The sequence below is a fragment of the Cherax quadricarinatus genome, unplaced genomic scaffold (genome assembly GCF_038502225.1).
Source record: "Cherax quadricarinatus isolate ZL_2023a unplaced genomic scaffold, ASM3850222v1 Contig5886, whole genome shotgun sequence".
NCBI classification, from domain to species: Eukaryota; Metazoa; Arthropoda; class Malacostraca; order Decapoda; family Parastacidae; genus Cherax; species Cherax quadricarinatus.
Genome location: NW_027200912.1, coordinates 1 through 14,526, shown reverse-complemented (window position 1 = coordinate 14,526; position 14,526 = coordinate 1). Strand labels below are relative to the sequence as shown.

General features: G+C 39.8%; 1 protein-coding gene across 1 annotated transcript; it reads left to right on the top strand.

The window, feature by feature from the left end:
* Window positions 1-7,544: 7,544 nt before the first annotated feature.
* LOC138852256 (uncharacterized) lies at window positions 7,545-12,634 on the top strand (the record flags this gene model as incomplete). The annotated part of the gene is made up of 2 exons (XM_070082004.1): window positions 7,545-8,031; window positions 12,073-12,634. Coding segments are annotated over 2 exons (816 nt in total), but the record flags the coding sequence as incomplete, so codon positions are not given.
* Window positions 12,635-14,526: the final 1,892 nt, after the last annotated feature.

Here is a 14,526-nt window from a genome sequence, read left to right as displayed (position 1 = left end):
TATAAATCTATAGGGGAAGGAAGGAGGGGTAGGGGTCGTCCTCGAAAGGGTTGGAAAGAGGGGGTAAAGGAGGTTTTGTGGGCGAGGGGCTTGGACTTCCAGCAAGCGTGCATGAGCGTGTTAGATAGGAGTGAATGGAGACGAATGATACTTGGGACCTGACGATCTGTTGGAGTGTGAGCAGGGTAATATTTAGTGAAGGGATTCAGGGAAACTGGTTATTTTCATATAGTCGGACTTGAGTCCTGGAAATGGGAAGTACAATGCCTGCACTTTAAAGGAGGGGTTTGGGATATTGGCAGTTTGGAGGGATATGTTAATGGAATCAATAATTGCCGAGGCAGTTCGTAGCCACCTTGAAAAGCATAAATTAATCAACGAATCTCAGCATGGTTTTACAAAGGGGCGTTCCTGCCTTACGAATTTATTAACTTTTTTCACTAAGGTATTTGAGGAGGTAGATCATGGTAATGAATATGATATTGTGTATATGGACTTAAGTAAGGCTTTTGACAGGGTCCCACATCAGAGACTATTGAGGAAAATTAAAGCACATGGAATAGGAGGAGAAATTTTTTCCTGGATAGAGGCATGGTTGACAAATAGGCAGCAGAGAGTTTGCATAAATGGGGAGAAATCAGAGTGGGGAAGCGTTACGAGCGGTGTTCCACAGGGGTCAGTGTTGGGCCCCCTGCTGTTCACAATCTACATAAACGACATAGATGAGGGCATAAAGAGCGACATCGGCAAGTTTGCCGATGACACCAAAATAGGCCGTCGAATTCATTCTGACGAGGACATTCGAGCACTCCAGGAAGATTTGAATAGACTGATGCAGTGGTCGGAGAAGTGGCAGATGCAGTTTAATATAGACAAATGCAAAGTTCTAAATGTTGGACAGGACAATAACCATGCCACATATAAACTAAATAATGTAGATCTTAATATTACGGATTGCGAAAAAGATTTAGGAGTTCTGGTTAGCAGTAATCTGAAACCAAGACAACAGTGCATAAGTGTTCGCAATAAAGCTAATAGAATCCTTGGCTTCATATCAAGAAGCATAAATAATAGGAGTCCTCAGGTTGTTCTTCAACTCTATACATCCTTAGTTAGGCCTCATTTAGATTATGCTGCACAGTTTTGGTCACCGTATTACAGAATGGATATAAATTCTCTGGAAAATGTACAAAGGAGGATGACAAAGTTGATCCCATGTATCAGAAACCTTCCCTATGAGGATAGACTAAGGGCCCTGAATCTGCACTCTCTAGAAAGACGTAGAATTAGGGGGGATATGATTGAGGTGTATAAATGGAAGACAGGAATAAATAAAGGGGATGTAAATAGTGTGCTGAAAATATCTAGCCTATATACAGTGGACCCCCGCATACCGTCGGCATCACATAACGTTCAATCCGCATACCGCTCGCTTTTATCGCAAAAATTTTGCCTCGCATACCGCTCAAAAACCCGCTCACCGCTCTTCGTCCGAGACGCGTCCAATGTGCGCCCTTAGCCAGCCTCACATGTGCCGCCGGTGGCATTGTTTACCAGCCAGCCTCCGCGGTAACATCCAAGCATACAATCGGAACATTTCGTATTATTACAGTGTTTTTGGTGATTTTATCTGCAAAATAAGTGACCATGGGCCCCAAGAAAGCTTCTAGTGCCAACCCTACAGCAATAAGGGTGAGAATTACTATAGAGATGAAGAAAGAGATCATTGATAAGTATGAAAGTGGAGTGCGTGTCGCCGACCTGGCCAGGTTGTACAAGAAACCCAAATCAACCATCGCTACTATTGTGGGCAACAGAAAGGCAATCAAGGAAGCTGTTCTTGCCAAAGGTTTAACTGTGTTTTCGAAACAGAGATCGCAAGTGATGGAAGATGTTGAGAGACTCTTATTGGTGTGGATAAATGAAAAACAGCTAGCAGGAGATAGCGTCTCTCAAGCGATCATAAGCGAAAAGGCTAGGAAGTTGCATGAGGATTTAATTAAAAAAATGCCTGCAACTAGTGATGATGTGAGTGAATTTAAGGCCAGCAAAGGTTGGTTTGAGAGATTTAAGAAGCGTAGTGGCATACATAGTGTGATAAGGCATGGTGAGGCTGCCAGTTCGGACCACAAAGCAGCTGAAAAATATGTGCAGGAATTCAAGGAGTACATAGACAGTGAAGGACTGAAACCTGAACAAGTGTTTAATTGTGATGAAACAGGCCTGTTTTGGAAGAAAATGCCAAGCAGGACCTACATTACTCAGGAGGAAAAGGCACTCCCAGGACATAAGCCTATGAAAGACAGGCTTACTTTGTTGATGTGTTCCAATGCTACTGGTGATTGCAAAGTGAAGCCTTTATTAGTGTATCACTCTGAAACTCCCAGACCGTTCAGGCAAAAGAATGTCCTCAAGGAGAATTTGTGTGTGCTGTGGAGGGCAAACAGTAAGGCATGGGTCACTAGGGACTTTTTCTATGACTGGTTACACCATGCATTTGCCCCCAATGTGAAAGATTACCTAACTGAAAAGAAATTAGAACTTAAGTGCCTCCTGGTGTTAGACAATGCCCCTGGTCATCCTACAGACGTGGCAGAGCGACTTTATGGGGACATGAAATTCATTAAGGTGAAGTTTTTGCCTCCTAATACCACTCCTCTCCTGCAGCCCATGGACCAGCAGGTTATTGCAAACTTCAAAAAACTGTACACAAAAGCTCTGTTTGAAAGGTGCTTTGTAGTGACCTCAGAAACTCAACTGACTCTAAGAGAGTTTTGGAGAGAGCACTTTAATATCCTCAATTGTGTAAACCTTATAGGTAAGGCTTGGGAGGGAGTGACTAAGAAGACCTTGAACTCTGCTTGGAAGAAACTGTGGCCAGAATGTGTAGACAAAAGGGATTTTGAAGGGTTTGAGGCTAACCCTGAGAGGATTATGCCAGTTGAGGAATCCATTGTGGCATTGGGAAAGTCCTTGGGGTTGGAGGTTAGTGGGGATGATGTGGAAGAGTTGGTGGAGGAGGACAATGAAGAACTAACCACTGATGAGCTGATAGATCAACTTCAACAGCAAGAGGCCAGACCTGAGGAAACTGGTTCAGAGGAGGGGAGAGAGAAATTGAAGAAATTGCCTACTACAAAGATTAAGGAAATCTGTGCAAAGTGGCTTGAAGTGCAAACCTTCATGGATGAAAATCACCCTCACACAGCTATTGCAAGCCGTGCTGGTGACTATTACACTGACAATGTTGTGAAACACTTTAGGGAAGTCATAAAGGAACGAGAGGTACAGGCCACTATGGACAGATATGTTGTGCGAAAGAAGTCCAGTGACTCTGAAGCTGGTCCTAGTGGCATTAAAAGAAGAAGGGAAGTAACCCCAGAAAAGGACTCGACACCTCAAGTCTTAATGGAAGGGGATTCCCCTTCTAAACACTAACACTCTCTCTCCCCTCCTCCCATCCCATCAATCATCACCAGATCTTCAATAAAAGTAAGTGTCATGTAATTGTGCATGCCTTTTTCAGTTTGTGTGTATTAAAATTAACATTTCATGTGGTAAAATTTTTTTTTTTTCATACTTTTGGGTGTCTTGCACGGATTAATTTGGATGGGGAAAATAATTCATTTCGATTGAGCCCTCTTGCACGGATTAAAGTCGCTATGCGGAGGTCCACTGTATATATATATATATATATATATATATATATATATATATATATATATATATATATATATATATATATATATATATATATACACACACACACCTTCCATCTGACTTACAACCTGCTCGACTTACGACCACTCGACTTACGACCGTGTTTTTTATGCCAAATTTCTGGGAAATAAACAACTATTTGTGTATTTCACAGTGTTTATCCTAAACCATACAGTATAAAATACAGTACTAACAACATAAAAAAGTAAAGTAAAACATGAAATACCAGAATAAAACAATAAAATAAAGTCATTACAAAAATGTTTTGTTGATATTCAGTAGTAAAGTTCGACTTACGACCATTTCGACTTACGACCGGTTTCTCGGAACCGAACTCAGTTGTAAATCGGATGGTAGGTGTGTGTGTGTGTGTATATATATATATATATATATATATATATATATATATATATATATATATATAAATACAATATATATATATATATATATATATATATATTCTCCATGGGGAAGTGGAACAGAATTCTTCCTCCGTAAGCCATGCGTGTTGTAAGAGGCGACTAAAATGCCGGGAGCAAGGGGCTAGTAACCTCTTCTCCTGTATATATTACTAAATGTAAAAGGAGAAACTTTCGTTTTTCCTTTTGGGCCACCCTGCCTCGGTGGGATACGGCCGGTGTGTTGAAAGAAGAAAGAAGATATATATATATATATTTATATATATATATGCAATAAGATCACAGTAAACAGGTGATTTCAGAATATGCAAAACAATCACTCTGAAAGAATAGAGAAATTCCAAGCGCTTTCGTGACTACTCACATTATCAAGGAACTTGATAATGTGAGTAGTCACGAAAACGCTTGGAATTTCTCTATTCTTTCAGAGTGGTTGTTTTGCATATATATGTGGATATATATTTGCATATATATGTGGATAGGGGGGCAATGTGGCAGATGTTGCAAGTGTATGGTGTAGGAGGTAGGTTACTGAAAGCAGTGAAGAGTTTTTACGAGGATAGTGAGGCTCAAGTTAGAGTATGTAGGAAAGAGGGAAATTTTTTCCCAGTAAAAGTAGGCCTTAGACAAGGATGTGTGATGTCACCGTGGTTGTTTAATATATTTATAGATGGAGTTGTAAGAGAAGTAAATGCGAGGGTCTTGGCAAGAGGCGTGGAGTTAAAAGATAAAGAATCACACACGACGTGGGAGTTGTCACAGCTGCTCTTTGCTGATGACACTGTGCTCTTGGGAGATTCTGAAGAGAAGTTGCAGAGATTGGTGGATGAATTTGGTAGGGTGTGCAAAAGAAGAAAATTAATGGTGAATACAGGAAAGAGTAAGGTTATGAGGATAACAAAAAGGTTAGGTGATGAAAGATTGAATATCAGATTGGAGGGAGAGAGTATGGAGGAGGTGAATGTATTCAGATATTTGGGAGTGGACGTGTCAGCGGATGGGTCTATGAAAGATGAGGTGAATCATAGAATTGATGAGGGGAAAAGAGTGAGTGGTGCACTTAGGAGTCTGTGGAGACAAAGAACTTTGTCCTTGGAGGCAAAGAGGGGAATGTATGAGAGTATAGTTTTACCAACGCTCTTATATGGGTGTGAAGCATGGGTGATGAATGTTGCAGCGAGGAGAAGGCTGGAGGCAGTGGAGATGTCATGTCTGAGGGCAATGTGTGGTGTGAATATAATGCAGAGAATTCGTAGTTTGGAAGTTAGGAGGAGGTGCGGGATTACGAAAACTGTTGTCCAGAGGGCTGAGGAAGGGTTGTTGAGGTGGTTTGGACATGTAGAGAGAATGGAGCGAAACAGAATGACTTCAAGAGTGTATCAATCTGTAGTGGAAGGAAGGCGGAGTAGGGGTCGGCCTAGGAAAGGTTGGAGAGAGGGGGTAAAGGAAGTTTTGTGTGTGAGGGGCTTGGACTTCCAGCAGGCATGCGTGAGCGTGTTTGATAGGAGTGACTGGAGACAAATGGTTTTTAATACTTGACGTGCTGTTGGAGTGTGAGCAAAGTAACATTTATGAAGGGGTTCAGGGAAACCGGCAGGCCGGACTTGAGTCCTGGAGATGGGAAGTACAGTGCCTGCACTCTGAAGGAGGGGTGTTAAAGTTGCAGTTTAAAAACTGTAGTGTAAAGCACCCTTCTGGCAAGACAGTGATGGAGTGAATGATGGTGAAAGTTTTTCTTTTTCGGGCCACCCTGCCTTGGTGGGAATCGGCCAGTGTGATAATAAAAAAATAATAAAATATATATATATATATATATATATATATAAATATATATATATATATATATATATATATATATATATATATATATATATATATATATATATATAAAGTGAGTGAAAAATGGAAGCCTGTAATTGTTTTACATGATGGTAGGATTCCTGGTGTCTTTTTTGTCTCATAAACATGCAAGGTTTCATGTATGTCTTGCTACTTCTACTTATATTTAGGTCACACTACACATGCATGTACAAGCATTTATATACAAACCCCTCTGGGTTTTCTTCTAATTTACTTACTAGTTCTTGTCCTTGTTTATTTCCTCTTATTTCCATGGGGAAGTTTAACAGAATTCTTCCTCCATGAGTCATGCATGTTGTAAGAGGTGACTAAAATGCCAGGAGCAAGAGGCTAGTAACCCCTTCTGTATATATTTCTAAATTTAAAAAGAGAAACTTTTGCTTTTCTTTTTGGGCCACCCCGCCTCGGTGGGATATGGCCGGTTTGTTGAAAAAAGAAGAAAATTTTCTTTTGTTTCAGTGCTCATAATATTCAGACACTGGTCTTCCCTTGATGTAATATTTCTCAGATGATAGATACAGTGGTCCCTCGCTTTTCGTAGTTCTCGGCAATCGTAAATTTCACCAATCATAGGGGTATTTTCGTATAAACATGGACTCGCTTTTCATAGGTTGACTCGCGAATAGTAGTTCGTCCAGGACGCTTACGCACGGTGTGAGCAGGGGAGGCCTCTCTACCCAGCCAGTCTGGCATTGTTTACCAGTGAGTGAAGGTCCCCTCAAGTGCTCCTACGAAATATTTCATAATATTCCACTCATTTTAGTGCTTGCAAGTACTAAATAAGCTACCATGGCTCCAAAGAAAGCTCCTAGTGCCAAGCCTGTGGTAAAGAAGGTGAGAAATATGTACAGTGACAAAGTCTTGTACCATTTTAGGGAAGTGTTAAAGAGACGCCAGAAACAGAGCTCTCTCCACAGTTACTTTGCGAGACAGGACTAGAGTGACTCTCAAGGTGGTCCTAGTGGCATTAAGAAACAGAGAGAAGAGAAGCAACCCCAGAGAAGCAATTGGTACCTGAGGTGTTGCTGGAAGGGGATTCCCCTTCCAAACTATAAACAATCTACTCTCTCTCCTCCTCCAGTCTCCCATACACTAAGAAGAATCTCCAATAAAGGTAAGTGTTATGCTGTTAATGTTTCATTCATCATTTCCCATTGTATTGTTTATGTACTACATGTATATTTCATGTAAAAAAATTTTTTGTTTTAATACTTCTGAGTGTCAGAAACGGATTAATTGTATTTACATTATTTCTTATGGAGAAAATTGATTCGCAAATCGTAAATATCGTTTATAGTAGCTCCTCCAGGAACGGATTAATTACGAAAAACGAGGGACCACTATATAAAAGTTTGTGTTTATTCTATACATATATGATGTACTTAATGATATTGGGTACATGTATTGTATATTGTTACAGTGTTTTAAGATTTATTTTTATTTTTATATATTATACTGTAATATATTATAAAATGTAATTAATATAGTATTACATTTTACTTAATGTCCTTCATCCTGACATTATTTCTTTTCCATTGTTTACAGTTGGAATATATGGATCTTGATGAATTTTTGAATGAAAATGGTATCCCTGTTGAAGAAAATGCAAAAGTTAATGCTGGAAACCGCAGTGTTACCAGCAATGGGAATGTTGATCCCAATAACAGCACAAGCAGCAGCAGTAGCAGCAGCAGCAGCAGCAGCAGCAGCAGCAGCAGCAGCAGCAGCAGCAGCAGCAGCAGCAGCAGCAGCAGGAGTAGCAGTAGCAGTAGCAGCAGTACTAGCAATAGTACTAGTAACAGTACAAATAGCAGCCTTTCTCCTGAGGCTCCCTCCTCTCCTGACAATGCTCATATGGGGTCAGGAATGAGTGTAGTGCTCCAAGCACCTTCAGGCTTGGCTGCTCTCCCAGCTGCCCCTATCACAGTGGCTCCCCCTGCCCTCTCTCCACAAGACTATTCTGGTGATGGTTACTCTTCCTCATCAGAATCTCCTGACCCCCACTCTCCTTCCCTTCAGGTCCATGAATCAGGTAAATACAATATTCTGCCCAGCTACTTCTTATCTTTTACTAATTATCTTTCATATTCAGTAATGTTAATCCTACAATACATTTTTGCCTTTTATTGCTTTACAGCATAATACATATTTGCAAGAAATTAAATGTAAATGTGTTTAAGCTAAAAACCATTTAATTCTCATTATTATATATATATATATATATATATATATATATATATATATATATATATATATATTATTTATTTTTTTTTTTTTTTTATCACACCGGCCGATTCCCACCAAGGCAGGGTGGCCCGAAAAAGAAAAACTTTCACCATCATTCACTCCATCACTGTCTTGCCAGAAGGGTGCTTTACACTACAGTTTTTAAACTGCAACATTAACACCCCTCCTTCAGAGTGCAGGCACTGTACTTCCCATCTCCAGGACTCAAGTCCGGCCTGCCGGTTTCCCTGAATCCCTTCATAAATGTTACTTTGCTCACACTCCAACAGCACGTCAAGTATTAAAAACCATTTGTCTCCATTCACTCCTATCAAACACGCTCACGCATGCCTGCTGGAAGTCCAAGCCCCTCGCACACAAAACCTCCTTTACCCCCTCCCTCCAACCCTTCCTAGGCCGACCCCTACCCCGCCTTCCTTCCACTACAGACTGATACACTCTTGAAGTCATTCTGTTTCGCTCCATTCTCTCTACATGTCCGAACCACCTCAACAACCCTTCCTCAGCCCTCTGGACAACAGTTTTGGTAATCCCGCACCTCCTCCTAACTTCCAAACTACGAATTCTCTGCATTATATTCACACCACACATTGCCCTCAGACATGACATCTCCACTGCCTCCAGCCTTCTCCTCGCTGCAACATTCATCACCCACGCTTCACACCCATATAAGAGCGTTGGTAAAACTATATTCTCATACATTCCCCTCTTTGCCTCCAAGGACAAAGTTCTTTGTCTCCACAGACTCCTAAGTGCACCACTCACTCTTTTTCCCTCATCAATTCTATGATTCACCTCATCTTTCATAGACCCATCCGCTGACACGTCCACTCCCAAATATCTGAATACGTTCACCTCCTCCATACTCTCTCCCTCCAATCTGATATTCAATCTTTCATCACCTAATCTTTTTGTTATCCTCATAACCTTACTCTTTCCTGTATTCACCTTTAATTTTCTTCTTTTGCACACCCTACCAAATTCATCCACCAATCTCTGCAACTTCTCTTCAGAATCTCCCAAGAGCACAGTGTCATCAGCAAAGAGCAGCTGTGACAACTCCCACTTTGTGTGTGATTCTTTATCTTTTAACTCCACGCCTCTTGCCAAGACCCTCGCATTTACTTCTCTTACAACCCCATCTATAAATATATTAAACAACCACGGTGACATCACACATCCTTGTCTAAGGCCTACTTTTACTGGGAAAAAATTTCCCTCTTTCCTACATACTCTAACTTGAGCCTCACTATCCTCGTAAAAACTCTTCACTGCTTTCAGTAACCTACCTCCTACACCATACACTTGCAACATCTGCCACATTGCCCCCCTATCCACCCTGTCATACGCCTTTTCCAAATCCATAAATGCCACAAAGACCTCTTTAGCCTTATCTAAATACTGTTCACTTATATGTTTCACTGTAAACATATATATATATATATATATATATATATATATATATATATATATATATATATATATATATATATATATATATATATATATATATATATATATATATATATATATATATATATATTTATTTATTTATATTTAATTACACTGCCTTGTTACTGAATAAAGAGGACCATGGTGTATATTTCCACGAGTCACTAAAAGTAACAAGTGGGAGCAGCCAAGAAAAGAAATTCTTAAGTGCAGGAATAATTAAGTGTAAATTTTAATATGAAGAAAATAATCTTCCAGCTTTATAAATCCCCAGCAGCCTTGACTGCTGTATTCAAGCATAGAGGTCACACCAGCAGAGGGCATTGAAAAATTGTTCTAGAAATGAGTCAGGCACTCAACAGAATAACTTGGAAAACTCACATTGTAGAAGTAGACAAGTAACAAAGCTGAATATTTACACATTCAGATACTTTATTTCTCTTCTGCATTATACAAATAATGTAGTTTACATGTAATAAAATATTGTTAGGTACAAAAGAAAAGCCACTAGCATGCAGCACATTTCAGGCAATACACTGTGATCCTCATCAGCACAGAATAAGTGTTCAGGAAGATCCCAGGGTACAGATCAAAATATTCAATTTTATTTCTTGTTTATTTTTAAAATGTGGCTTTTCTGAGATTTATGGTTCTAGTATTATATTTTTTTTTTATTTTTTAGTAGAATAAGTTGAGGGCTACATGGCTGACAACTCTTTAAATAAGGCATAACAGGGCTTATATGTACAAATGTAGGATATTGAGGAAGATAGATAACATAAAATCTGACTACTACTGCCAGAGATTCAATGTAGCACATACAAGAAGAAAAAACTTGAATCTTGTCAAATTGCAGGGCTCACGAAAATGTTTTTTATCAAAGAATAATTAACATATTAAACAGTGTACCTATCATAGTTGTCAAATTCACTCTAAAAACTCACCAGGCAAAATGGGTAACCCACACAAGCCATAGGATTCTTATCCACTTTAAGGTCATGAAATGATGGCTGATATTTAAATAATCCCACTGCCTCCATTGTCATTTGTATAATCAGATTTCCGTCTCATTCACCTGTTTCTCTCCTTCATCTTCCCTGCTTCCTCAGCTCTTTCAACCTTCAGCCAGCCTGACCCTCAGTATGTGCTCCAGTAGTTCACCTCTACCACCCCACCAATTTTTTCCCTAACCATCACTTTTTTTTTTTACTTCCCTAACTGTCACCCCTGCCACCCCACCATCTTTTCCCTAAGTATCACCCCTGCCACCTATTATCTTTTTCTCTAACTATCACCCCTGCCACCCCACCATCTTTTCCCTAAGTATTACCCCTGCCACCTATTATCTTTTTCTCTAACTATCACCCCTGCCACCCCACCATCTTTTTGTAATCATCACCCCTGCCACTGCTCCATCTTTTCCCTAACCATCACCCCTGCCACCCCACCATTTTTTTCCCTAATCATCCCCCCCTGCTACTTTTCCACCCCTCCATTAACCCTCACCCCTGCTGCCTTTCTTTTTCCTCCCGCTGACACTGCTACTCTACATCTCTTGCCTCTCACCACTGCATTTTAACATACCCAAATACTAAGTTGAGGCAGTGAGGGTGCACATAACTTGAAGTTGCAATGGATGACTGAGTGACTAAGGCATTTGTACTTGCTTAGACTGGTATTATTTGTCATTCTATAAAGTAAGCAGAATGAGTGTGTGTGTGCAAGAGAGTGTGTGTGTGTGTAAGAGAGAGAGAGTGTGTGGAAAGGAGAGTGAGTACTCACCTATTTGTGGTTGCAGGGGTGCATGTGTGTGTGTGCATGTGTGTGTATCCATGTGAGTGTGTGTATGTGCATAAGTGTTGAAGAGGTAACAATGAGAATGTCTTCCCTTGACTTGCTCATCAGCTCCTGGCTCCCACTACAGATGGTGCCAAGTGCAGATCACAACCTCCCATCCAAAACAAAGTTCTGATATTAACTTTTGAGGGAAATAAATACATAAACATTTATAGTGAAATACTGTACTCTGCAATACATCCATTTTCTCTTTACCAAATATAACTTCATTTGGCAAATATCCAGAAACTCAAAATACATGAAACTGAAGTGTGAACTGAGTCATTCAACTCTGAAGTTTCATTCATCCCCTTTTATGCCTAGTCTTTTGTTCTCCTTAAAAGTTTTGCTCATTTGTAAGTTTTAAATATAATTTCAGTTGTTGAAGTGAGTTTCATACCTATGATGAACAAGGATTGTATTTTTTGTTAAGAGACAGTGGATGTACTTGGTGTTTTACAAGCTGAAATGAGAGGCTATGTAGCTTTCTGAGAGGAGGGAGCTCAGAGCTGAATATCGCCATTTTCTGTGGTTACAGATCAGGCTCGAGCAAGTCAGGGGAGAGAGATAGAGTCTGTAAAACTGAATACTAAGGACGATGCCCTTGCCCTCAACATTATTACTGGAGCCACGGCCCAGCCACCGCCTGGTAGCGATAAATTCGTGCCCTGCATTGACTTCCACATATCTCCTAATGATTTAGCCCTTGCTACAGTACCTGGGCAGGACTTTGACCCGCGAACTCGATGCTTCTCCGAGGAAGAGCTCAAACCTCAGCCCATGATCAAGAAAAGTCGGAAGCAGGTACGTATTGTATGGGAATTGATATGTTTGGCGGAGTTGCCTTGTACTGGGTGGAGTGTTTAATTAAATGAAAAACACAAAGTACGCAAACAACGCAATACATTAGAAAGTCTTTCACAGAGTAGTGTACACTGGAGTGCGATACAAGAGGAAGTAGTAAGGGCTACAACCATTGGTTTATGCTGGATTAAATACAATACTGAACACGAGACACCGTAAACAAAACCCCCAAATTGAAAACTACTCATGAGATTGGTTTAATATGTGCTCTATGGCTTACCCAAACCCAAATCTCTTTTCTCTGGCAATTATTTCCTATGTTCATAATACATCAGTGTTTATCAGATAAGATAGATACCTAAATATTTAGTGTCTTGTAGCACAGAATGAGCCCAGATCTGTGCAAAATTAATTACGTACAATGGAACCTTGGCACTCGAACTTAATTGGTTCCAGAAAGCTGTTCTAGTGCTGATCTGTTTGAGTACAGAACGAATTTTTTCTAATCAATTTTCTTTTTGGTTGGCTGTTATCACTAACCCTCTTAGGCCCCATGGTGACTTATTTATACAAATAATATAAAAAAAACACCCAAAAATGCAAGGAAACACGAAATAGTTTACAGTGAAGTTCTAGCATATCATGTTTGTTTGGCCAAGTGCCGAGCAAACGGTCAACTACCGAGTGATTTGTTTACCGAACAAAGCATTCAAATACTGAATTGTTTGAGCATGGAGCTGTTTGAGTGCTGAGGTTCCACTGTATATAGACAAAATTTTTTATCAAGTTGCAGTATTCTTAGATTCTAAACTCATAAGACTTCTTGGAGATAAGCCATAGAAAATTTAATGGTTCAACTGTGCATGCATGTACACACAGCACAAGCATGCACACACGCAAGCTAGATAATGTAATGTATAGCACAGTATTTTTTAATTTATCTTGAGTAAATAGTTTTCACACATGTTAAACTAAACTCTGAGCCAAAAATTTGGTTGCTTTTCAAAGGAATTGACAAGGACAGAGACAGGATGTTCCAGAGATGGGACACAGAAACACAGCATCACAATTGGAAATTGAAGACTTGGATGAGTCAAAGGGATGTTAGGAAGTATTTCTTTAGTCACAGAGTTTTCAGGAAGTGGAATAGTCTGGCCAGTGACATATTGCAAGAAGAAACCATACATAATTTTAAGACGAGGTTTGATAAAGCTCATGGAACAGGGAGAGGGATGACCTAGTAGCGATCAGTGAAGAGGTGGGGTCAGGAGCTATGAATCAACCCCTGCAACCACAAATGGGTGAGTACATGCACGTGCGCACACATGCACACAAATGCGCACACACACACAAATGCATGCACACACACAAATGTGTGCACACACACACACACACAGACACTCAGGCATCCCAATTAGACAAAGCCTGTCAAAGGAGGAGTGAACATCTATAAAAGTTTATATAAAAGCTGCCAAGACGCTCAGTACAATAATGCAAGAAGCCAGGAAAAAAAGCATACATGTTTCTTCAAAATAACAGGTTCTAAAGAACAAAAATGCACAGTATCATGACTGGAATAATACAAAAATAACCAGCACTTAGGAGAGAGTAGCTTAATGGCATTTCAGTCCAACTTGGATCATTCACAGTGTGACTTGTGAATGGTCCATGTTGGACCGAAATGTCGTCATAAGCTTTTCTCTCTCCTGTGTGCAGGTTATTTGTGCAACAGGTTCTAACCAACTCATTACATGCTTTATCAAGGCAGTGAACAGCAGATAGATGGAAACAGTCAAACTGATTGAAGAAAAAAACTTATGTTGCAGCATGTGAAATTTCTTACAAAATGAGAAACACTTTCTCAGCATTTTTCACACTATTGGCTGAGGCAAATTAAGTTCGTATTGGGCACAGAATGTTGACTGTCTCAGACTGTGAACGAGTGCTTCACAAACTGTCAGTAAAACTTTTTTAATTCTTCTTTTTCTGTTTATCTTTATTTTTGCCCCTACATTATTAGATTTTTATATCAAATGTTTAAGTTTAGGGAGTTAGGTTGTAAACATCCTGTACTCCCAGTTTCTTTAGGAATATAGGTCACCAAGTACAGAATGGTGAAGTAAAATTAATATTGTGTGATCTTTGAAAAGATCAGTTTCTTGAGAATTTCACTTTTTTGATGCCATCT